Source organism: Schistocerca serialis, chromosome 4, assembly GCF_023864345.2.
Source record: "Schistocerca serialis cubense isolate TAMUIC-IGC-003099 chromosome 4, iqSchSeri2.2, whole genome shotgun sequence".
Lineage (NCBI taxonomy): Eukaryota > Metazoa > Arthropoda > Insecta > Orthoptera > Acrididae > Schistocerca > Schistocerca serialis.
In genome coordinates, this window is record NC_064641.1 from 174,600,065 (window position 1) to 174,627,789 (window position 27,725).

The following is a 27,725-nucleotide window of genomic DNA, read 5'->3' on the forward strand; positions in this document are numbered from 1 at the left end:
GCTTAAACTTTGCCCATAATTCCTCTACATCCATCTTAATGGAACTAAGTCATGCCACTTCACTATCTAAGTGAGATTTTAGTAACTGTTTACTTGCTCTATCTACCAGAAACACTCTCCTAGCATTCTTAACTGATTTATTAACTTTCAGAATCATAGCTGCTATAATGAATCTCTATCACTAATCCCTGTTTCTATACTGACACAGTCTATAATGTCCAGCCTATTTCTAGCTAAAAGGTCCAAGTTATTTCCATTGCGTGCGGGCTGCCGTGTTAGCTGCTCAATACAATTTTCAGAAAATGTGTTCAAAAGTATTTTGCATGACTGTCTGTGCTCTGACAATGCATCCATAGACATCCCCGTCATACTTGGCAAGTTGAAGTCGCCTCCAGCTAGTATTGCATGATCTGGGTATTTATACACTATTGAACGTAGACTTTCTTTGAATGACTCTAGAACTGTAACAGTGGAGTCAGGTGGCCAGTAAAAACATCCAACAATTAACTTAGTTTCACCGACAACTGTTGTATGTCACCAGAAGACTTCATGGTCACACTCAACTCAGACTTCAATAGAGAGAATATTTTTGTCAACTGCAATGAACACTCCCCTTCCTATGGTCTCTAATCTGTCTTTGCGATGTATGTTCCACAACTCACTAATTCTCTCAGAGCTTTCCACTTCAGGTTTCAGCCACCTCATAGCACAAGAATAATTTGAGCACAAAACTTTTCCGGCGGGGCAGCAAATTCAGGAACTTCATTATGAGTTCTTCCAATTCAACGAATTCGAACATAAAACATTGGCAAACAAGAACCCTAAAAAGTTTTGGTCATATGTAAAATCGGTAAGCGAATCTAAATCCCCTATTCAGTCACTCGTTGACCACGATGGCACCGAAACAGAGGACGACCGAAGAAAGGCAGAAATACTGAATTCAGTGTTCCGAAACTGTTTCACTGCGGAAAATCTTAACACGGTCCCTGACTTCAGCCGTCGCACGGACGCCAAAATGGAAAATATTGAAATAAACGATATCGGAATTGAAAAACAACTGCTATCACTTAGTAGCGGAAAAGCATCCGGACCAGACGAGATACCCTTAAGATTCTACAGTGATTATGCTAAAGAACTTGCCCCCTTTCTATCAGCAATTTATCGTAGATCGCTGGAAGAACGTAAAGTACCTAGCGACTGGAAGAAAGCGCAGGTCGTTCCCATTTTCAAGAAGGGTCATAAATCAGATGCGAATAATTATAGGCCTATTTCGCTTACGTCAATCTGTTGTAGAATAATGGAACATGTTTTGTGTTCTCGTATTATGACGTTCTTAGATAATACAAATCTCCTTCATCATAACCAACATGGATTCCGCAAACAGAGATCATGTGAAACTCAGCTCGCCCTATTTGCCCAAGAAATTCACAGTGCCGTAGACACTGGCGAGCAGATTGATGCCGTATTCCTGGGCTTCAGGAAGGCATTTGATACGGTTCCGCACTTACGTTTAGTGAAAAAAATACGAGCTTACGGAATATCGGACCAGGTTTGTGATTGGATTCAGGATTTCCTAGAAGAAAGAACACAACATGTCATTCTTAACGGTTCAAAATCTGCAGATGTAGAGGTAATTTCGGGAGTACCGCAGGGAAGCGTGATAGGACCTTTATTGTTTACAATATACATAAATGACTTAGTTGACAACATCGGTAGCTCTGTGAGGCTATTTGCAGATGACACGGTTGTCTACAAGAAAGTAGCAACATCAGAAGACTCGTACGTACTCCAGGAGGACCTGCAGAGGATTAATGCATGGTGCGACAGCTGGCAGCTTTCCCTAAACGTAGATAAATGTAATATAATGCGCATACATAGGGGCAGAAATCCATTCCAGTACGATTATGCCATAGGTGGTAAATCATTGGAAGCGGTAACGACCGTAAAATACTTATGAGTTACTATCCGGAGCGATCTGAAGTGGAATGATCACATAAAACAAATAGTGGGAAAAGCAGGCGCCAGGTTGAGATTCATAGGAAGAATTCTAAGAAAATGTGACTCATCGACGAAAGAAGTAGCTTACAAAACGCTTGTTCGTCCGATTCTTGAGTATTGCTCATCAGTATGGGAGCCTTACCAGGTTGGATTAATAGAAGAGATAGACATGATCCAGCGAAAAGCAGCGCGATTTGTCATGGGGACATTTAGTCAGCGCGAGAGCGTTACGGAGATGCTGAGCAAGCTCCAGTGGCGGACACTTCAAGAAAGGCGTTACGCAATACGGAGAGGTTTATTATCGAAATTATGAGAGAGCACATTCCGGGAAGAGATGGGCAACATATTACTACCGCCCACATATATCTCGCGTAATGATCACAACGAAAAGATCCGAGAAATTAGAGCAAATACGGAGACTTACAAGCAGTCGTTCTTCCCACGCACAATTCGTGAATGGAACAGGGAAGTGGGGATCAGATAGTGGTACAATAAGTACCCTCCGCCACACACCGTAAGGTGGCTCGCGGAGTATAGATGTAGATGTAGATGTAAAAATCTGACAGTCGAAGCGTCTCTATCGTGAACGCTGTTTGACTTCCATAGCTGTGGATCAACTGGTGATTGTTCATCAGAACACCTAAGTCTTACAGCCTAGTCTAAAAAAATCCTCGTGTGCACTCCTCAAGTACTCTGCTTCATTTGTTTTGAGCACGACTGACCTATTAAGGGGAGCCCTACTAATCCCCCACACGAAAACTTAAGTTTAGAAATCTGCAGCCAAGACTGTCACAAAGTTGAAGCCTTTGGTTGAGACCCTCTACTCGGCTCCAAACAGAAGGACCCAAATCCACTATGGGAACGATGCTGCAAATTTGGAACTCCGTTTGCACTGTGTGTGCGAGGCCAGCAGTCTTCACCACCTCCACCAGCCGCCAGTACAAACTGAAGATTGCCCCAGAACCCATGTGACAGGTGTCGCCGGTGCCGACGTGAGCCATAACTAGCAGACAACTGCACCTGCACTCTCGAACGCGCGCAAGCAGCTTAGCACCTCTTTGAACAGAGGTGCACGATATTTGTGTTTGCTGTGAAAGACGTCTAAGAGACTTTTTAGGGGAATTCTCCAGGCAATGTCATCGAGATAAGCTTCAGTGAGCACAGTACATTATTGTTTATGCTTCTTGTCTTACACACTTCCTGTTTCATGAAATTTATTCACTAATTTGTGAACTGCATCGCAACTCTGAACTCCGACACCTGGAAACTTCTGTTCTCGCCATTGTTGTGGCCGACAAGACAATATGTCTGCGTGGCCTTCAGGCTAAAAAACTGGGGCAGGTGCAGCTTCCTTGGCCGGCCTGCAATACCCCGGTCACGCTGACATCAGATAAATGGAACACCCAACATTACCACAACCTTGTTACTTTCTCTGTTTAATAGAGGTAAAGTTAACAAGATCCTGAAAATATGGTGTCTTCTCAACAGACGCAAAGTTTTGCACTGCCTGTTACCCGAACGTCAACTGGCACAAACCACAACAAGAGTCCCATTATCTGGAGCCTCAATTTGCTTCATTGTAGTAATTCAACAAATGGAATGTGGAAGTATATACTGTATTATATGTGTGTTAAAGTCATTCAGTTACTGGCTGACCTTCATAACATTAACTTCATGTTAGTACGGTAAAGGTGGTTTTTGAAGCTTTTGTATGAAAAACAAGAGAATAAACAGTGAAGTTAAGTTACTTATAAAGAAAATTTTGAAATATTTAAGAAGGAAATATATTAATTTCAGTCTACAGGAACAGAATTAAGAGTAAAGTCTTTCATATTCAGCCTCAAAAATTGATGACATTGAAATACAAGGAAAATAGAACGTCCACAATTTAAAAGTGCAGACCATAACATAAAAATTCTGAAGAGCACAAATTGGTCATTAAAGTTGGTGAATATTTAAAAGAGATCTTATGCTGTAAACAGCACCAAGTTCTCATCCCTGGTCATCTACTTATTTAGATTTATGTTACCGAGCATTAAGCATTACCAATCTATTTATCAGTGAAGTCCCTCAATAAAGAAACTTACTTTTTACTGCAAGGTTCGCACATCTCTGGGCGAATAATTGTCTTTGAGCAAAATGCATGAGGCCTGTTATTAATAATTTTATCAGCACCAAAATTAAATCCACCAACATGAGGACTCGGTTGTATGGATTGCTTGCGACTGGTTTTTGGTGTCAATGAATCATCTGTATCAGAAGACACTGGAAAGAGAGAACAAGAAATTTAGTATTTCCGTAATGGGTAGCACACACAAGTAATACTAATCATTACTCAAATTAAAAGAAAAAAAAAAAGAAAAAAAAAAAAGAAAAAAAAAAAAAAAAAAAAAAAAAAAAAAAGGCTAACAATATTTTTAATGCAGTTGTTACTCAGAAATAAATGCATCAAGAGAGTGTTGTCATGATGCAATGCAATCTCAACCAAACAGATTTAAAAATGGTAAACTGTAAGCCGACTGCATGAAATTACCTGAAAGTGTGGCAATGGGAGTGGTCCCACCGCTGAATCTATTAGAGATTCATGTATCACATATGAGAGATTATTCATGAAACTGAATTACTATTTTCATTGTGAAAGCTTCTTAAAGGTGTCAAAAATCACCATCACTGTATGCCCACACACAATTTTCTATTTCTTCCTGTGAGAGTATACGAAAATCACTATTTTGATACTTTATCTGCAGCCCCTATCCCAAAGGAAGGCCCACTACATAAATTGCTCAGGAAAATAAATGCATAATGCACAAATATGTAAAATTTTGGTTTGTAATGCATTGTAAAAGTGATATAGCGTCAGATGATCAACCACAACAAAATAAAATGAACATATAGTAGTTATTAAAAATAAAATACAAAACCAATCACAATTTTTGTATAACAATCAATAGAAATAAAAAGACCCACTGAAGATGATATACAAGTTTCAAACACGTTTCAGTAAAAAGTAAAACAGAGAAAGCTTAAAATTTTGGAGAGTGTGAAGTATTTAAAACACCAATTTAATTTGCAAACATAGGATAAACAGCAACAGGCTGTTTCACCACCAGGTGTTGTTATGAGCATATGCATAGAAGTACAGGGTTATTACAAATGATTGAAGCGATTTCACAGCTCTACAATAACTTTATTATTTGAGATATTTTCACAATGCTTTGCACACACATACAAAAACTCAAAAAAATTTTTTTAGGCATTCACAAATGTTCGATATGTGCCCCTATAGTGATTCGGCAGACATCAAGCCGATAATCAAGTTCCTCCCACACTCGGCGCAGCATGTCCCCATCAATGAGTTCGAAAGCATCGTTGATGCGAGCTCGCAGTTCTGGCACGTTTCTTGGTAGTGGAGGTTTAAACACTGAATCTTTCACATAACCCCACAGAAAGAAATCACATGGGGTTAAGTCGGGAGAGCGTGGAGGCCATGACATGAATTGCTGATCGTGATCTCCACCACGACCGATCGATCGGTTTTCCAATCTCCTGTTTAAGAAATACCGAACATCATTATGAAAGTGCGGTGGAGCACCATCCTGTTGAAAGATGAAGTCGGCGCTGTCGGTCTCCAGTTGTGCCATGAGCAAATTTTCCAGCATGTCCAGATACTCGTGTCCTGTAATGTTTTTTTCGCAGAAGAAAAAGGGGCCGTAAACTTTAAACCGTGAGATTGCACAAAACACGTTAACTTTTGGTGAACTGCGAATTTGCTGCACGAATGCGTGAGGATTCTCTACCGTCCAGATTCGCACATTGTGTCTGTTCACTTCACCATTAAGAAAAAATGTTGCTTCATCACTGAAAACAAGTTTCGCACTGAACGCATCCTCTTCCATGAGCTGTTGCAACCGCGCCGAAAATTCAAAGCGTTTGACTTTGTCATCGGGTGTCAGGGCTTGTAGCAATTGTAAACGATAAGGCTTCTGCTTTAGCCTTTTCCATAAAATTTTCCAAACCGTTGGTTGTGGTACGTTTAGCTCCCTGCTTGTTTTATTCGTCGACTTCCGTGGGCTACGCGTGAAACTTGCCCGCACGCGTTCAACCGTTTCTTCGCTCACTGCAGGCCGACCCGTTGATTTCCCCTTACAGAGGCATCCAGAAGCTTTAAACTGCGCATACCATCGCCGAATGGAGTTAGCAGCTGGTGGATCTTTGTTGAACTTCGCCCCGAAGTGTCGTTGCACTGTTATGACTGACTGATATGAGTGCATTTCAAGCACAACATACGCTTTCTCGGCTCCTGTCGCCATTTTGTCTCACTGCGCTCTCGAGCGCTCTGGCGGCAGAAACCTGAAGTGCGGCTTCAGCCGAACAAAACTTTATAAGTTTTTCTATGTATCTGTCGTGTGTCGTGACCATATGTCAATGAATGGAGCTACTGTGAATTTATGAAATCGCTTCAATCATTTGTAATAGCCCTGTATATAGGGCAGTACGATATGCTGCGATCACTGCTAGATAACCCAGCCTCTCGTTCGAACTAACATACCTATGCCACACCAAAAGTGCTTGAATCCCAATCTTGAATGACTGAGTGAGTGAGCAAGAAAATGCTGATGGAAGTTTGGGTAAAGAGGTATAGAAATTCAAGAAGAATGCAAATACAATCCTCTATCTGAAGGGTTAGAAAACTGCAAATCACAATATAATGCTAAAACACTATGTAACATTCAGCGCTAATCAGTATTATTTCTTATATGTTGAGTGGAATATATGAAAAATTAACAGCTGATCATCATTGTGACTGATAACACTAGTAAACATAATAAATGTTAATGATGTGTGCGCTGAATTTAGAACCTTTGAGGAGGTATGCCTGGCTTTTTGTTTTAACGTTACGTGAAAGTTCTTCAGGTGTATAAGTGAATACAGCTGATCAAGTGAATAAGAAGATGCAGACTGGGATTATGTGCCTGTAGAGGAAAGCAGTTCATAACTGAGAAAAACATTTCCGTATAAAAAGGGGAAGTAACAAACAGCAACAATAAAAAACATGAAAACGCTAAAAATAATGCATGAAGTTGTCTGAAGTAGGAGACAATGGAAGATTACAACAAGCAATTAAGAAACAAATATACCAGAATGGGTATTTCACTTTGTAGAAGAGTGTAGGCCGTCGTGAAACTTTCTGATTGACTATGCGCTATAACGGAACTTTGACCCAGACACTTGGCTTTTGTAGAGATTGCATACCATGCTGTGGGGCATGGCTGGACAAGTTTACAGGTAAAAACATTTTTCACCAAAGTAGATGGTCCTGGTTAATGTCTACATCTGACAAACAGCTTATGAATGCCATGAAGAGTCAAATTAATACTCTTTTTAACTACTTTGGGTTGAAGCTGGAAAGTAAAACAAAAGTTATGTAGGTATTTGAAAGTTCGTTCTCACCAAGAATAGAGTGCAAATTACCACCCTTGCTAACAGCTGCAGCCTCAGGAAAAAATTACCAAGCAAAATTGAACTGCTGTGCATCTTTTTCCATACCCTATAAGTATCACATACTACAATGTCCTATAATTGGATAGATTGGGGGAGATATGCTCACAAAGCAGCGATATGAGACCATACAAAGGTTAAAGGAATGTACAAGCTTTCACAGCCAGCGAGTCCTTATTCTGTCAGAATGGTTGAAGGGGAACGATAGGGGATGAATGGAAAGGACAACTGAGGTCCAGGAAATTGGGAGAGTTCTGATATTGACCAGAACACCAGGTCAGGGGAGACTTATCAAAAAATGTTCAAATGTGTGTGAATTCCCAAGGGATCAAACTGCTGAGGTCATCGGCCCCTAGACTTACACACTACCGAAACTAACTTATGCTAATACACCCCCCCCCCCCCCCGCCCCACACACACACACACACACACACACACACACACACACACACACACACACACACACACACACACGCACGCACGCACGCTTGAGGGAGGACTCTAACCTATGGCAGGAGGGGCCGCGCAATCCATGACATAGCGCCTCAAACCGCATGGCCATTCTGTGCGGCGGAGACCTATTAAATGTGATGAGAAGGAAAGATTAACTGCTGGAGATTGCATTGGACAAGATTTGAAAATCTGAAAGCTTGAAGGTGGAAGATGGAGTAATAAGCGTGAAAGAAACTACTGACAAGCTGGTACAGTTCATAAGAGTGGAAAGCTAAGGGCATTGTATGTTGTATAGGTGCATGATGGGAAAAATAGACAGGTCAGAAAAATAAAACTAAACGGGAATGAAGAAAGGAGTAGTTACTGAGAAGAAATGCTGACACCGAGGAAATTAAAGAAAATAATGAACGTGAATTAAGACTAGGTGGGTGGCACCAACCAAGGACTTTTAGAGCCAGTTCCCACTTGTGAAGCCCTGAAAAACTGGTGCCTGGTGGAAGAATACAGATGGCATGTGTTGCAAAACAGGTACCGAGGTCATGACATGTTGTACAGCAGGATCTGCAACAGGACACTGAGTGACGCCAATGTACACCCTCTGCCTATACCCATTCATCCTAAGTAATAACTTAGTGATAGTCATACCAACGTAGAAAGCTGAACACTGTCTACGGTACATACGTAATTTCACAGGTGGCTCTCCCTTTGATAGCATATGTTTTGCCAACTAACGGGCAGTCAAGTAGACAAGCCACAGGGTAGGGAAATGGGTGCAGAAGGTGCACAGGGTGTGACCAGGTTTTTTTAACTTAAACAGTTTTCAAGTAGGTATGAACTTTCCCAGTTCAATTTATTGTTTTAATTCTTTCTTATCATATAGTTCATTTTTCTTGGGAGAAATTCTGGCCCACTCACTTGTCCTTAAAATTTTCGTACGAATTTGCCTACGTTTTTCCCATCCTTTTCCCTGATTGTTTCCCTTACTTCCCCCTCTGCTTTTTTGCTACTCCCACCATCTATAATAGTCCAAACCCACCTCTTTCACCACAATGAATCCCATCACCTGCTTTTGAACTATCACAACTGATGTTTCACAGTGTTTCTTGAAATCTGCTTGTCCCTGGGAGTTACTCCCAAAATAAGGCCCTGTTTCTGGATGTAATGCTGCTCTACACCAGGCCCTTTTACAGTTTCAAATACAGCACCCTCTTGCACTTACCGAGTTGATCTGTGTCCTATATGCCTTATCTGCCTATTTTCTTTTTACCGCACTCCTCTCCTACAAAATCCTACAATTATCTGCCCCTTGAGTGTCCTCTGATGGTCTCATCCATCATGCCAACTTGAAACTGGAACAGATCACACTTTACCCTCTCCTACAGAACGAACTTGGCCAACTTGCTCATCATTCCCCAGCCTTTGCCAATGCCTTGCTGGGCAATGGCAACTTATGATCACAAGAACTAGCCACAACAGTACAGTGTTCTCAAACTCTCATCCAAGTCCCTCTCCCCTCATGAAATATCTGTATTATCCAATGGTTTCACTTTCAGCACTAAACCTGCATTTACTCATGATTTTGACTGATTAACTGAGAGGGTTTATGGGACCAAACGGCCAGCTCATCAGTCCTGCAGTTCCGAAGTTAGGCACAGAAGAAAGAGGGTCTGCCAAAAGTGGATGGATCCAGCCAGCAGAGTAAAATTATAATATAATGAAGTTAAAACACACACAGTAAAAGACACAGAAGGTGAGAACAAATCTAGAAACTGGAAAAAAGGGGCATCTTTCTGTGGGGGAGTGGTCATGGGGTGCCAAACCGAGAAGACAAGCAGAGAGGTCCCAACCACAACCATCCTGCCTCTGCTCGAAGAGTAAAGTAAAACCTTATGTCTGGAAATAAAAACCACTTTCACGAAGGAAACTGAGGACCAGTTCAACGATCTGTAAATAGTCTGCTAATATTATAATTAAGGAAACAGGAACACTATACTTAGCACAAAAGGGACATTCCATGAACACGTGGGATACCACCCGTCTGACTCCGCGACCACATTATGGGGGCAGTTCATTACAGAGGAGGAAACGATGGGTGAGCCTCGTATGACCAATGCGTAGACAGAATAAAACAGTGGACTCCTGAGAAGAGCGGAAGGAATATTGCCAAACTGCAGTAGACTTCTTGAGTGTGCAGAGTTTATTACTATGAGCAGTAGTGCACCAGATGTCATTCCACTTTTGGACAAAGACAGATTTGACATAGATCGGCATTTCAGCAGCTGGAATCATGAAAGGGAATGGGAGGTAAGTATGTGCTTCTCTAGCCAAACTGTCTGCCAGTTGTTTCCCTGAGATGCCCACGACTTTGGGAGGACCCAGAAAATAACAATTGAGCACGTGGCACAACCAAGGGCAGAGAGAAGATTGTGGATACCAGAGATCAGATTATGGATAGCAGAGATCAAAGTGTGACAAAAGTAACATCGGTGGATAGCCCGCAGGCTGCTCATTGAGCCTGAACAAATTAAAACACTATGGGAGGGGGGGGGCTAAGAAACATAATTGAGGGTTTTTTGAATGGCTAGAAGCTCTGCTGTGAACACACTACATGATCCCAGCAATAAATGATGTTCTAAGCCAGTAAGAGACATGAAAGCATATCTCACTTTATCAACTGTCTTAGAACTATCAGTGGAGAAGATGGTGGCACCCTGGAACTCTGCAAGGATGGCACATACAAGACGCCAGAATACCACAGGGGTGACACAGATCTTAGGACCCTGGAATAGGTCGTTCCCAATCCGTGGTCTAGGCACCATCAAGGTAGGATATGTGAGGAAATATATGGGGTGCATTCTAGCGAGTGGAGATGGAGATCCCAAGAGAGGGAAGTGAGACACATGCCAACCGGCCGTCCCACCTGTGGGCAGGTGTCAGGAGGGAGACATCCCTCATTTGCAAAGAGGCTAGGGGACACAAAATGGTCAGGACACTGGCAAATGGCAATTGCGCAAGAAACCATGAGTTGCGTCCTTCGTATTTGTAGAGGGGGAATCCCCACTTCTGTGAGGAAACTTTCAATGGAACTAGTACGAAAGGCACCAAAAACCAGATGCACCCTACAATGGTGAACAGGGTCAAGTAGCTGCGAAGTGGAAGGAGCTGCAGAGCCATAAACCTGACAACCATAATCTAGTCTGGACAAGACCAGATCTCGATAAAGATGGAGAAGAGTGGTACGGTCTGCACCCCAAGATTGTGGGCCAGGATGCGGAGAGCATTAAGCTTCTGCATGCTTGTAGTGTTTAGGCAGCAAATACAGGGCAACCATGTCATATTTTTATCAAAAATAAGGACCAAGAAACAGGACTGCTACAACATCGATGAGTGGTTGCCTAAATAAAATTCTGGTTCGGGGTGTAGAGTGGGTTGACAACAAAAATCTGTAACACACTGGAAGCCATGGGAGGTGGCCCACAAAGAGGCCCGTCAGATGGCACCTTGGAGTTGGTGCTCAGCAGATGCTACCGAGTAGGAGCTGCACCAGATGCAAAAATCATTGACGTACAATGGCGAGGTAACCAGAGGCCCAACAGAGTTTCAAAGCCCATTGACGGCTACAAGGAAGAGTATGACACTTAGCACAGAACACTGTGGGATACAGTTCCCCTGAAATCGAGGGGCATTGAGTGAAGTGCCAACTCTAATCCAAAAGAGCCGGTTACATAAAAACTTGCGGATAAAAACTGGAAGGTGACCACGGAAGCCCCAGCAGTGGGGGTAACTATAATGTGATGGCACTAAGTCAAGTCGTATGCCTTGTGTAGGTCAAAGAAGACTGCAACAAGGTGCTGGTGGTTAGTAAAAGGCTGTCGGATGGCTGTTTCCAATATCAGTAAATGGTCAGTAGGAGATCGTCCTGCCCGGAACCAACACTGATAAGGGTGGAAAAAAGCCCCGAGGTTCGAGTGCCCAACATAAACTGAAGCCAATCATCCTCTCAAGCAGTTTGCAAAGTACATTCGTCTGGATAATTGGGCAGTAGATGTTGAGAGAAGTTGGTTCACCCTGGGCTTAAGGCTGGGGATAACTATACTGTCTCGCCATTGTGACAGAAAAGCACCAATGAGCCAAATGCACTTGAGAACACTGATGAGACGCTGCCTCTGGGGAATGTCCAAGTGTCGGATAATCTACTTGTGGATGGAATCCGGGCCTGGGGCAGTGTCTCATGCAAGGATTCCCATTCAGTGAAGGGCTTAGTACAGGGCTCAGCAAGGTGCGGGATGAAACAGAGGGGGTCTGTTCAACTTAGGGTTTCTGCCAGAGAAAGGTAACAGGATAGGAAGAGGACGCTGACATGCACAGAGCACCTTGGAGGTTAAGACCCCGGACTGGCGGCCCAGAGGGCTACGGAGCTTGGATCAAACCTGCAATGAAGAGTGTAATGTAATTAACTGTCGGAAATAAAGTTTATCTCATGTGAAAAGTACGATGCCCACAGTAATAAGTTAAGGTAATTTCATTATGTTGCCAGAAAATGTGTTTAATTTATTTAATTATGAATATTTTCTTCTATGATAAATAATGGATTTGTTTGAGATGTTAAATACTTTATATTTATATGTATTTATTCATATGTATCTTTGGAGTTTATTAAGGTCAGTAGACCAAAGAATCTAGAATGCAGGAATGTCTGCAACTTCCGGGCACATGTTGGCTTGCCCGCCACTTCTTTGTCTGTATTGGATGGAGATGGACGTGTTTATGTGACAAGTGCAGTATAATGGATTTAAAGTATCAATGTTCATAGTGAAAATGGTGTAGTTACTAACAAAAAGTACAAATAAATATAATGTTTAGCTGAAAGTATTTCAGATTCGGTAGTGTTTATTTCAAACAAGAAGAAAACCCAGGCCATGCTTGTTGGAATGATTAATTTTGCAGACAAAACTTTGAGAACCCCCTAGACAAACGAGATCTGCAGTGTGTAATCTTTCAGCAGCTACTAAAAAATAAGTCTTGCTGAAATTGTGCTGGAACTACTCATACTATTCTCATTCAAAAAACACGTGGTGAGAGTGTGGTCCTACCACAATATACCACGTAAGATTCCACAACTGTGCAGTTATCAAGAAAAGAAATAGGTAACAACCAGTACAATATGGTGGCGTCGTCCGGGATTATCGAAAATATTACCGAAATAAATTACCACCGAGATTGCGAAGAAAACTACAGAATTCGTACATCCTGGATGAAAATGTTCAAGGAAGTCGTATACTGATAGCTTCAAGACAACGGAATGCAGTTACTGGAGCAAAAATAATGGCGCAATAAGTCAAGAAAGAAGAAAAATTGTAAAGTGTTGTAAAAAAAAAAGGGCAATATTCATAACTGTATTGTTTCAGTGTTGTGAATTCCATCACGCGCCAATCAACAAAAAAGATGTAATAAGATAAGAAAATCAGTAAACAGTAAACTGGGAGTAAGATAATTTAGTATCCTTTAGAAAAGATAAATTTATTGTATTTTGTTTATTCCTGTGTAAAAAGATGACTATTGTAAAAGAGGAAAGTATTGACGACGGTGTCGCCAACGCTAGTACTGATGTAAATTTATCATACGAAAGTGAATGCAACAGTAATAGTCTGGATCCTGTAGACAAAGTTGAAACTCGTATGGAAAGACAGGATGAAGTTAAAGACATGTTATCAACAATAATAAATTATACGGAGGGAAAATTTAAGGCAATTGATGACACTAACAGACAAAATGGGCAGTGGTTAGGAAATATTAAAGACAGACGTGATGCTAATGAGATTCGTTAGGAAACAAAGGAGCAAAACAATGCTGCTCAGTTAGACCAGAATCTTAAGCTCATCAGTGATAGATTTGAAAAACAGTTCAAAGAATATGAAAATAAAAATGACGATCACTTTCAAAAAGTAGAAGCATATATTTCCAGTTTCAGTTGTAACATGGTTAATATCACTGGTAAGGTCAATTATGTCGGGAGAAAAGTTAAAAACGTAGATGCAAATGTCAAAAATCTGAAAACTGAAGTTAGTACAGGTAGAGAGAAAATCCGTAATGCATTTAAAGTTGTGCATTCAGGTATCAAACATGTAGAAGAAACAGTACCTGATTGTATTTCTATTGTAGACAATAAAATTCTTCAAGTAGAAAGCAAATTTGAACAAAAGATAGGAATTATTACTGAAAAAAAAAAGTAATTAACCGGATAAGCAAAAATGAAGTCAAAAGTTTATAAAGTAGTATTAATGGCATCACTAAGAAACTTGAAAGTGTTAGTAGCAATATGGTCACCAATAGTTTGACGAACAATATTGGCACTTTGTGGTGCAACATTCCAGTAAAAAACTTTTCAGATGAGAGCAGTATGCATCCGGTAGATTTCCTGCAGCATTGCAAAGATAACTTTTTTCCAAATATGAATGATAATTTGAAAATTAAATTTGTGAAAAGATTTCTAGAAGGTGAAGCATTGTCATGGACTAATCATTATTGTACGGAGGGAATGGCTTTTGCAGAGTTTGAGGAGAACTTCTGAGGTAAATTCTGGTCAGAGACAGAACAAGCAAGAATAAAAAGTGAATTCTAGAACGGACCTGTTTATAAACATGAGTTTGGTAGCATGAAGCAATTTTGCAGATATCAGTTAAGGAAACTCACTCACCTAAGCAAACCTTTTGATGAACTCACTCAAATCGATGCACTTAAAAGGAGGCTAACGTATGAACTACAGTGGGAGTTAGCTTATGGTCCAGATGAAACAATAGATCAGTTTTTGAAATATGCTGACAAACTAGACAGAATTAATGAGAAAACAGGTAAACCACCACACCATAGTCAAAACCATTTTCAAAAGACAGGGCATACAAATTGGGGAAACACACTACATGATAAAAAGGAACCACACAATTTTTGAAGTAGGGATTCTCATCAGAGAAATCACCAGTGCAACTTCAAGGGGTCACAAGGACACAATTTCCATTACAAGGGTCAATATGGAAATAGTCATAATCAATTTGGTAGCAGACACTTTGGAAATAAATCAAAGGAGTGGAATAGTCATAATGGTATGGGGAGAACTGCAACAGGAGTTAAAAAACTGAATAGGGCTCCATTGGCAGTCCACAAGGTAGGAGCTACTTACACACTAATGGAAAGGGCCAACCCAAACTGTCAAACTAAACAGAAAGGTAAGTAAGGATGAGTAATTATTTTAAAGACAAATGTTATCCCATTAATGTAGTATCTGTTACAAATAATATGTCATACAAATAAACCAGAAACAAAAGATAAGTTATTTAAAGACACTGATTGTTTAGAAAACTGTGAAGAATTAAACTTAGATTCATTCTATGAGTGGGCTGAGAGGGGCACCTTGCTGGAAAATAGTTGTTCAAATGATCAAAGAGTATTAGGAATTAGAGAACTTATGGAAGAGTCTGGTGGGCTAGGAATGAAAGAGAGCACCTAGTAAAGATGATTTAAATGTGTATCTGCATACTGAAGGTGAGGGTGCAGAGGATCAATAGGATAATTTTTGTGATGTTGATTAAAAGAGGATAGTAATGAAATTAGCGAGGTACACATGAACACAGTTGACAATTTGAATGATAAGGATGCCAGAATTTTTGTCAATGAGTTATTTGATCTTGATACATGTAAGAAAAACGAGAAGGAATTGACAGCAGGTAATCTTAACAGCATTAGGGGAGTAGATGATGAAATGTCTGATAGTGAGCAATTTTTGTTCAACTTACGGGTTAACAGTAGTGCCATTAAGGATGATGAAAATTTCAGAAAGGTGACACTTGATATATGTGAAACTTTGTATCCAGAATGGTGGCATAGAATTAAGTATCACATTGCACAAATGTTAAGAGATAAATATAAAGGAGAGACACACAATAGCACAAATGAATGTAGTTGGATTAAAGAAATATTCAGGAATAGTAATCAGGCCAAAGAAAATGCAATTAGGGTAATAACAGCATATAACTCTGGTAGTAATGATACAGGTAAGGACACTGGAAAGGGATATAGATTTAGTGAAATTGAAGATGACTTATTACATGAGAATATTAACAAAAAATTTGACTTTGATGTAAGCAGTCCGTTTATTGATGTGCAGATAGGATCATGGAAAGAAAAGTGTTTAGTGGACACAGGAAGTCAAGTATCTGGGATATCAGAATCATTAAGGAAAAAACTGAAAACTAATAAGGATTATGTTGAGTTACCTGTAGTAGGAATTAAAATAAGAGGTGCTACCGGGAAGCACAGTAAATCAATAAGGAGTCAGGCTTTTATTACTTTTGAAATTGAAGGAGTATCATGGTCACATGGGTGTCTCGTCATTCCTTATCTCACAGAGGATTTTATCCTAGGCTTGTCTTGGATAACAAAAGTAAGTGCAGCACTTGACTGGGCCAGACAGAAATTAATGATGACTCTACCAAGTGGTGAAGTCATCGCTAAGAAACTTCTTGCAACAAATGTTTTCTGTATGAATAAGACTATGAACAGTATTGAATTTACAAAAGAAGGTAGGTACATTGAAAGCCATGTCACAGATTTTGATACAGATGGGAAAGTGTTTGAAAAGTTGGTAAATGAAAAAGTAGCCGAAGCTAGAGAACTAACTGAGAACCAAAAACAAGATTTGAAATTATTTTTGTGGGAATATAGTGACGTATTTAGCAATATACCAGGTAAAGTAATTGGATACCAATGTACTTTACAGTTGAAGCCACATGAACCTTTCTTTACAAAACCGTACAGTATTCCAATCTCGAAAAGGGTAGTACTGGAGAAAGAATTACAAAAGATGGAAGTGTGTGAAATCATTGAGAGGAGTATAAGCCCTTATAATAATCCCTTAGTCATTGTAAATAAACCTAATGGGCAAGTCAGGTTAGTACTAGATTTCAGACAGTTAAACAAATGTTTATACAGAGAAACTGACTACCCAGAGAACATCGATGAGTTGTTATACAAACTTAAAAATATCCAAATTATGTCAAGCCTTGACCTAACTTCAGGTTTTCATCAAGTACTTCTTGCAATTAGTTCTAGAAAGTACAATGCTTTCTTATACAATGGGAAATGTTACCAGTATTGTGTAGTGCCTTTCGGATTAAACCTATCAGTCACTGAATTTATACGGGCACTAGACTATGTACTTGGCCAAGAAGTTGTGTCAGAATTAACAATTTATGTAGACGATATATTAATGTCAAATCAAAGTTGGGAGGATCATTTGAAGTTATTGAAAAAGGTGTATGACAAACTCTGAAGGGGGGAGGGGGGGGGGGGGGGGGGGATGACATTAAAACTGGAAAAATGTAAATTTGATGTGTCAGAACTCAAATTTTTAGGTCATGTCATTACTAAGGAAGGGATAAGCGCACATCCTGAGAAAAGAAAATCTATTGTAAACTTTCCATCTCCTAGAAATTGAAAACAATTGAAATCTTTCTGTGGACTCTGTGGATTCTATCGAAAATATATAAATGGACAATGAATTAATGTAACATGTTTAAGCAACTTACTTAGAAAAAATGCTACATGGAATTGGTCTGAAGAGTGTCAGAAAGCATTCAATAAAATTAAGAATGAACTTTGTAAGAACAGTCTTTTACACAGACCAGATTTTAGTTTGCCATTTTGTCTTCACACTGACAGTAGCGATTATGGACTAGGAGCAGAACTGTTTCAGGAGAAAGTTGTGAATGGAAAAAATCTTCAATGTACTATTTCATTTGCCAGCAGAATGTTACTTAAACATGAGAGAACTTAAACAGTCACAGAAAAAGAATTACTCGCAGTACACTGGGTGTTTGCAAAATTTAAAACATACCTGTTAGGACACAAGATAAAAGTGTATTCAGACCACAAAGCTTTAAGTTACTTGCAGGAGTGTAGACTATATCACAGTAGATTAACTAGGTGGGCAATGTTCAAGCAAAAGATTGACTACGAAATTGTGTATATTAAGGGGTCAGAAAATGTAGTAGCTGATGCTTTATCCAGGTTACCAGTAGGAGGAGATCAGGAAATGTTTGATCAAGAAGAAGAAAAAGAATTTAAAATAAGATACATGAAGGGAATCCAAAATGAAAAGCTCATAAGGACACTTTGCAATAACATCAGGAGGGGACAAAATAACGATCCTAATTGGAAATTGGTTAAGGACTGTTTAGGCAAAAGAGGGTATGATAAACTTGACAAATACTATAAGATCTTTAAGGGAACACTCTTTAGAAGAACAGATGTGGACTCTGACAATTGGAAGCTATGTTGGCCAGAGTGTGAGGCAGACAAGTTAATTAAGTACACCCATGAGATTTATGGTCACTGTGGAAAACAGAAATGTGTAAAAAAGTTACAAGAAAATATCTACTTTTATAACATGGTAAAGAAGGTGAGGAAAGAAATATCAACATGTGACAAGTGTCAAAGAGTAAAAGTAAGCAACAGAATATGTCAGGGAGAAATGCAGAATATCATTCCAGATAAGCCATTAGATTTAGTAGCTGTAGACTTTTATGGTCCTTTACCTAAACGCAAAGATGGCCATTGTTTTATATTCGTCATGGTTGATGTATTTTCCAAACTAATTAAACCTTATTCTGTTCGAAAAGCTACAAGTAAAGAGATCATTTCAAAGATTGAGAGAGATTACTTCAAGAGTGTAGGGAAACCTAAAGCTATACTATCTGATAATGGTTCACAATTTGTTTAAAAAAACTGGAAAGCATTCATGGAAAAAACTAACACAAAACACATCTTGATATCTGTGCACAACCCATCTTCAAACCCAGCAGAAAGGTACATGAGAGAAATAGGGAGACTTTGCAGGACGTATTGTAGTCACAAACACCCTAGAAGTTCCGACCATGTAAACCACTTTGAGGATATCATGAACAGCTTGCAGCATAGCACTACTGGGTTTTCACCATATGAAATTATGTTTCAATCTCAGACCAGTGAATCTTATTTTTGAATTAATAGACTTTCCACAATGTAGCTCAATATCAATGAAAGAACCTGAAGAGATTGTAAAGAAAACCATGAAGAAACTAGGTGACGCTAGGAAAAACAGATATGATAGGAAAATAAAGGCCACCACATTCAGAGTAGGCGACCATAAGAAGTTCTTTGATATTTACATTGGGCCATTTGAGATTATTGAGAATCCCCACCCAAATGCATACCGATTAGTATATCCCAAGTCGAGAAAGCTGTTTGGTCTTAGAAATGTTGTTTCTTTGAAGCCATATATTGAGAAAAGAACAAATTGAGCCTACGAACATGCCCGTATCTGCAAAGAATTTTACGGGGTGGGGGGTGGGGAATTACATCAAAATGCTGTGAGATAAAGTCACAGGAACAAATTCCAGCCACCATACTACGCCATGTAACATATCTCATGCAAAATGATGTATCTAGACTGATTGTCACTTAATTCTATTGTAAGATTAGATTTCATGATTCCAACATGCTTGTTTAAGCAATTGTACAGTATTTAATGAATTGCAAAATATGTAAACTTGATAAATGAGGGACTTTATTTTACTGAGGATGCTTGGAGACAGCTCATGTCACCCACCCCAACAGTTTGAGAATAGCAAATCTCATAATTTGGCAAATCTTGCTCAGTCACTTAAATAGACCATAATGCTTATAAAATATGTTCTCTAGTTAATAGACTATACTTTCTTGTATATGCAAGTGTGGTTTTGTTTTACATCATGCTCACCATGATAACCAATTTTTGTTCAGCTATGTTGATAACATAACACAGATACTTTGCTTATTTCGCCTCTTACTCTTGATATATATCACATAATCTACAAGGCTCATGACAGAATAGTATTGTTGAACTGAAATACTTTTGCAACCTCAGTGATGATATAGGAGTTAATGATATGTCTATTCTAATATGAGAAAATGTTTTAACTTTAGTATTATTTTACAGTAAATTTCTGGGCAACAAACCGATATGTGTGTTTATGTAATTTATGTTGTGACACAAAGGAGGAAGTCAACGGGTGGGGGCTGTCTGCAGCAGCAGGGGATCTTCTTTTCTCTCTCTCATAAGCTGGGCAATCTGGCGAGTGAGGGGAGTGGCCGTCACAATAATTGACACTCACAGGTGGTGGAACACAGGGGCTGCATTTATTCATGCTGCTTTGGTGAAAGACTTACTTTCCTTCACATGTAATGCCAACTCGAAATATCATTTTGCAACCCAATCCCAAAGGCTTTCCAACAGCAAACCTAACATTGTGGTTCAATGTTCACAGTTCTGGCCACGGTTCCAACTTCATCCACCATTAAAACCTCAAAATGACCCCTTACAAGACTTCCAAGAATTCCTAACATCCAGTATTACTTCACAATTCTTTCTCAGGTCCCTACAACACGACTCTGAACTGTCTTCTGCACAACTCATTCACCCTGGCCATCCCATTGTTGCTGGCTTCAATATTCCCAGTGAATGTACGTCTGCCCTACTTGATGAATACCTGCAACCTACAGTACTGGTTTGGTGCACAGGTTCGTAGCATTTTACCCCAAGTTTAATAAACACATCAGATACACATTGACTCATCATCAATAATATAATCTCCTTCATTATTTAAAACAGTCTGCCAATGCTGGGGTAACTTTTCAATTCTGTGACTGTAGACACCGTGTGATTTTGAGGCAAAGAACATGTCGAGCCCTGTTTGGAGCGTATTTTCAACCGGAAATGAAGCTCCTTGAAGGATGATCAATAGGGAGAAAAGAGTATGAAAATCTGAGAGTGCAAGATCAGGTGAATAACGTGCATGTAGAATGACCTCCCAAACCAACACCTGTATATTACATGATCTGCCTGCTGCTGAATATTACCTAAAGCAGCACCGACCAGATTCCTAAACTATAGCATCCTTCCTGCTCACCTTAAACAACTTTTACTTACCAATAATTACTTTAACTTTTAGGATCAGAATACAAACAGATCGGGGGCACAGCCAAGGTAATCATTATGGCTACTTAATATGCCTATCTTTTCACCCCTGGTTTGGTTTGAATACACTGATTGCATCTTCGCCATATGGATCCATGATGATTACTTATTAGAATTTTTTCAATCTCTAAATACATTACCCTATAATTAAATTTCACATGGTCCTATCCCGAATCCTATGCCTCTTTCCTTATGTTGTCCTTGTCCTCATCAAGTCAGCTAAAGACTTCTGTTTACATTAAACCTACTTACGAGGAACAGTAATTACATTTTGACAGTTCCATCCTTTCCATGTCAGATCCCTCCTGAACAGCCTTAGCATTTGAGGCAAACATATCTGTTCAGATGCAGACACTTCACGGCAACACAACACCATTCTCCCTCAGCCTTCACTGGACGTAATTGCCTCACCAGCTTAGTTCAAAAGCATATTTCCTGAGATATCACATCCTGTCCTGGTACTTCTGATCCCTCCAAAAAACAACTTTGGAGTAAACCTCTTGTCACTCATTGTCACCTTGGTCCTGCATGTACTGATCAGCTAATTCAACAAGCTTAAGACTTTCTACAACCACATTCTAAATGTGGCCATTCTGTCCAACATTTGGCGCAAACCTAGAATAGCTTTTCATGACCCCCGAATCTCCGCAATATCCTTGTCCGACCATACTGTCCTTCTGCACCTACTTTCCTCCCCTATGGTCTTACCCCTTGGAATGTTACCATTGGTTTTTGCTGATGAAGAGGTCTTAATCAGGGTACCAATTCCATGAATGTGACCTGTCAGTCGTATGTTCATAATTATCTGTACCTTTAAATCTTCTCTTTCTGCACTCATGTCACTCCTTGATGCTGTGCTCCTGCTATGCAGTGCCAACTGTAGCTATATCAAACTTCTTCACCGTCTGCAAGGATGCACTGTGATAATGGAAGATTATGTTTGCTATCCACTAGCTATGAAATTAAGTAACCACTTCTTTTTATGATTCTTCTGAATAACATTTTCAATGTATCAGTTAACTTTCACAGTTAAGCTCTTAATAACCAAACTTGTAGACAGACAGACTGTTGCATGCGCCTTCACTTAGTTTTGCTTTGTTTTTCTTCTGTGATCTCTCTTAACGAACAAACAAGCTATGTCAGTTTTGTGTAAAATTCTGTGTCTGCTGGGTTAACGTCATTAAATGTGAAATCTATTGAGGACTACTGTAAATATTTTAATTCTACCGAATCTCATTCGGTGCAATCACTCTTTTCTTCTCATCCTCTCCGGTATGTCTACCCTCGACTCAGGGGTCTGGTCGACTTATGAACTCTTCCCACTTCCTAAACCTCATCAATCCTTTTCCTTCATCCCTCTTCCTTCCCCTTCAACTATGCTATTCTGCCAGAAGGAACCACTGCCTCTGAAAGGTTGCAAATTTCTTTAACCTTTATAGGTCAGTATTTCTTTCTGCTGATTTTTGAAAAGGTTATCAATAAAACTCGTGTGCGACCAAAAACTCCACTGATTTTTGACATATCCTGGCTTGAGAAAAATAATAATACTTCTTACAATACTATAATTCAGGCTGTAAACAGGATACTTCAATGAAATCACAACTACTTACATCATAGGCTAATTAGTACATGAACATAACAGTCAAGAAGACATCAATGTTTAACAGCAGCAGGTATTGTGAATATTGGTTGGGAGCATACATAACATGACTTCATTGATAAATGCAGCAGATATGCAATAACTGAAAAAGGCTTTACACAATGAAACTTGTTTAATGTAACAAAGGCAAGAAATAATATAATACACATTGGAAATCACATGCTAGTTCGACTTTACAATCACAGTTGCAGCCTTTTTAGCTTCCCGCAAAAAGTCTTTAAAAAATGTTTTGTCATAATAGGGTCCAAAACTCCTGGTCTTCAAAATAGAAATAGACTCCAGAGATTCAGTGGACATGGATAATCTGGACTCTGTTCTATTTTTCTTCGCAAAGCTGAAAACACATTCACATTCTGCATTGCTTTGGGGTAAAGTGAGAAAAGAGAACATTACCCTGGAGAGTCAGTTATATTTAAGAAGTCTATCGGCTCCACAAATTCTTGATATTTGTTCCCAAACAGAATCACTTGCATCATCTTGATTTGTAGCCATAGTGTTATCTACCTGGAGAGCAGTGAACTGCCTCTGAAACTCATTCACCAACTTAACTGTAGTTTCATTCTCTTCCTTGCAGAATAAGACGGGAAAAATTTCCAAGAAAAAAAGAATGGAAGACAACTGTTGAGGTGTAGCGTCGTATAACGATCCTGCCTTGGAGGCGGTTAAGTGGGAGATGTGTCTCAGACCTGGATAGTGACAGATGGTGACGCGAGACTGGACGCGCACGTAGTTTATGTATCAGCCGATAGAGGACAATATTGGATAGGGGGACTGTGATTTTAGTTTCGATTTGTGCCCAGTAGAGTGCACTAAAGTAACAGAATGTTTTTCATACACTGTTCAAGTATTTTCAGAAAGTGTTATTATGTCTTTTTGTGTATGTAAAATGTTATAAATGTGTTTTAGCAGTATGAATGATGCGTGAGTGTGGTTTAAGGTTAATATGAAGATAATTGCTTAACGGGTTATGTAGTAGGATTTAGTGTGGGAACATTTCAAAGAAGTATGGATGTGGACAAAGGGGATTTTTGTAGAATAGATTTGTAAAGTAAGTTTATGGTAAAGGAAAAGTTAATTCAGGTATAAATAACAATAGTAAATAACTTCATGCATAAACAAAACTTCAGCATATTAGATAATTACGTCGGTAAAAGGTGCAGTCGTTAGATTTACTATTTTGCCATTGGTTACTGATGAAAAGCGCAGACTGACGCGGGAGAGTGTTGTTTTGCTATTGGCTGTTGAATAAACTGACCAATGGTAAAGCAATATTCTACGCGCGCCTTTCTCTGCTGGTAGATAAGACAGAGTATTCTAGAGAAGGGTCGAAATCTAGCCACGAAACAGATCAAATGTGTGTGGTGGTAGTAGTAGTAGTAGTAGTAGTAGTAGTAGTAGCAGTAGCAGTACCGATGGAAACGATAAGTTGCCGGATCTAGCAGTGTTTCACACATCAAAAGTGTTGGAAAGTAACGGCATAATTATTCCGATGTGTGTGTAGAAATTTCAGAATTTTTTAAGTGAATTTTGTGACGAGAAAAGACATATATTCTGCCTGGCGTATTGAGCAGGTCGGTGGCTAAAAACTGACTGCATTTGGTACTGACAGACTTAATATTTGGCGAGCATTCTCAATCCAAAACAATCAGTATTTTTGTATCTATTACGTTTTCGGGAAATGCAACACCATAAACTTGCTAATGTGAGTGAACGGGATTGTGAGTGACTGTGTTAAGGCTAGCACAGGCGTGGCAGTGATACTTTTTCACCTAAGTTTCAAAATATATTAATTGAGGACAAAACTTCCAAACTTTCATTAGTGACTTAAATTGCATCCTGGTTCACGTCGAAGTACAGTAGGTTTCACTCGGCTTTCGTACTGATGATATGCTGAGACAACGTTCACGGATAGGTGCAGGTTTGTTGTAAAGGGACGGAAGTAACCGCGCCGCTGCATGTGGTGCATCGGTGCCGGGAAACATTAAAGCCGTAGTATTTTGAAGCCGCGGTCTCGACAAAGATTTTGATGGACTGAATAGTAAATGTTAGTGAAAGAATTTAGTGAACCGGTACTAGCACAAGTCTGAACAGAACCCGTTTCGAGTTGCTGTAGTTGCAAAAAAGAAGATGATACACAATGGCTGCAGTAGCAACGGGAGGGCAGCGAAGCAGCAGATGGCATGTTAACATTGGCAGGGAGCAGTACAACGGGGTAGCGCGGCTTGCCTACACGATGAGCGGGGGCCCGGAAACTGTTACGGCAGCCGCAGGGGATCGGACTCACAGTTTCAACATGCCGATGCTGCAGAATTCGACCTAAAATGACTCAACTTTGTTACATCTCTCTCTCTCTCTCTCTCTCTCTCTCTCTCTCTCTCTCTCTCTCTCTCTCTCTCTGTGTGTGTGTGTGTGTGTGTGTGTGTGTGTGTGTGTGTGTGTGTGTGTGTGTGTGCGCGCGCGCGCGCGCTGATATGGTAAGTGATAAAGATTTTGTGAATACGGTGAAGGAGGAAGAACTTTTATTCAGTGTGAGTGCTTCACACACTAACACACCTGAACAGAGAGAAGGAGTAGATGTTAAAATAAAAGGGGATGTTTTTGATGATATTTCTATGTTATGTACGGACAGTGGAATTGAGTCTCCTTCAATTATGCCTGTTAAAATAACTCGTGGGGATAATACTAATTCAAAAAGTGACATTAAGCATGAACTCAGTGACGATCAGGTGTGTGATGATAGTGTTGGGAATGTTACTGAATCAAATGTATCAAATGTGGATACCAAACTTGGTATAGTGACGGTGGAACAAGGTGAACAATAAACAGTGATGCCAAAAATGGAACTAGGAAGTCTGTAGGAAATGTTTGCCGCTTCAATGGGTTCTATACACGGACAAACTGAAAAAATTATTAGTAAACTTGACAGTGGTTTTAACGAAAAAATTAGTAAACTTGACAGTGTTTTTAATGAAAAAATTTGTAAACTTAATAGTGGGTTTAATGAAAAACTTGAAAAGCAGACTGCTGTTTTAAAAGAAATGTGGGAAAATGAATTGAAGTCATTAGAAAATAAAGTAGATGACAAAATTTCTCGAGTTGAGAATAATTGCAAAAGATCTGTTAGCATTGTAAAAGGTGAATTAACAGAGGCTTTGAATAGAGTTGCAATTGGAAACAAACAAAGAGTAGATGAAATTAAAGAAGGTATACAAAAAGTACAGGTTAAAATAGTGGCTGTAGAATATGTATGTGAAACTGATCACAAAGTGTTAGCCAGTAAAATCAGTTCTGAATCTGAAATGTATGAATGAAGTAAAAACTGTGTCAGAACGAGTGGATGAGTCTGGAAGAAAATAATAATAATAATAATAATAATAATAATAATAATAATAAAATGTTCTTCAGCTAACTAACGAAGTAGAAGAGGTGGAAAGTAGGTTGGATGAGCATGACAGTAGACTATGCCAAGTTGAAACTAACCTCAAACATGGAATTAACAGTAGTGGGTGTAGTTTGTGGTAGAATCATCTGAAATTTCACATTTCACTGTTGTTGTTGTTGTTGTGGTCTTCAGTCCTGAGACTGGTTTGATGCAGCTCTCCATGCTACTCTATCCTGTGCAAGCTTTTTCATCTCCCAGTACCTACTGCAACCTACATCCTTCTGAATCTGCTTAGTGTATTCATCTCTTGGTCTCCCTCTACGATTTTTACCCTCCACGCTGCCCTCCAATACTAAATTGGTGATCCCTTGATGCCTCAGAACATGTCCTACCAACCGATCCCTTCTTCTGGTCAAGTTGTGCCACACACTTCTCTTCTCCCCAATCCTATTCAATACTTCCTCATTAGTTACGTGATCTACCCATCTAATCTTCAGCATTCTTCTGTAGCACCACATTTCGAAAGCTTCTATTCTCTTCTTGTCCAAACTATTTATCGTCCATGTTTCACTTCCATACATGGCTACACTCCATACGAATACTTTCAGAAATGACTTCCTGACACCTAAATCAATACTGGATGTTAACAAATTTCTCTTCTTCAGAAACGCTTTCCTTGCCGTTGCCAGTCTACATTTTATATCCTCTCTACTTCGACCATCATCAGTTATTTTGCTCCCCAAATAGCAAAACTCCTTTACTACTTTAAGTGCCTCATTTCCTAATCTAATTCCCTCAGCATCACCCGACTTAATTAGACTACATTCCATTATCCTTGTTTTGCTTTTGTTGATGTTCATCTTATATCCTCCTTTCAAGACACTGTCCATTCCATTCAACTGCTCTTCCAAGTCCTTTGCTGTCTCTGACAGAATTACAATGTCATCGGCGAACCTCAAAGTTTTTATTTCTTCTCCATGAATTTTAATACCTACTCCGAATTTTTCTTTTGTTTCCTTTACTGCTTGCTCAATATACAGATTGAACAACATCGGGGAGAGGCTACAACCCTGTCTTACTCCCTTCCCAACCACTGCTTCCCTTTCATGTCCCTCGACTCTTGTAACTGCCATCTGGTTTCTGTACAAATTGTAAATAGCCTTTCGCTCCCTGTATTTTACCCCTGCCACCTTTAGAATTTGAAAGAGAGTATTCCAGTCAACATTGTCAAAAGCTTTCTCTAAGTCTACAAATGCTAGAAACGTAGGTTTGCCTTTCCTTAATCTTTCTTCTAAGATAAGTCGTAAGGTCAGTATTGCCTCACGTGTTCCAGTGTTTCTACGGAATCCAAACTGATCTTCCCCGAGGTTGGCTTCTACTAGTTTTTCCATTCGTCTGTAAAGAATTCGCGTTAGTATTTTGCAGCTGTGACTTATTAAGCTGATAGTTCGGTAATTTTCACATCTGTCAACACCTGCTTTCTTTGGGATTGGAATTATTATATTCTTCTTGAAGTCTGAGGGTATTTCACCTGTTTCATACATCTTGCTCACCAGATGGTAGAGTTTTGTCAGGACTGGCTCTCCCACGGCCGTCAGTAGTTCCAATGGAATATTGTCTACTCCGGGGGCCTTGTTTCGACTCAGGTCTTTCAGTGCTCTGTCAAACTCTTCACGCAGTATCGT

The 27,725-nt window shown here is 39.6% G+C and overlaps 1 protein-coding gene across 1 annotated transcript in view; it reads right to left on the reverse strand.

Annotated features, from left to right (window-relative positions):
* Positions 1 to 27,725, reverse strand: part of LOC126474173 (rac GTPase-activating protein 1) — a 159,789-nt gene that overhangs the window by 78,784 nt on the left and 53,280 nt on the right. Inside the window, exon 6 of the mRNA XM_050101632.1 lies at positions 4,086 to 4,263. Within this exon, the coding sequence (XP_049957589.1) occupies positions 4,086 to 4,263 (178 nt within the window). The remainder of the gene's footprint in view (positions 1 to 4,085; positions 4,264 to 27,725) is intronic.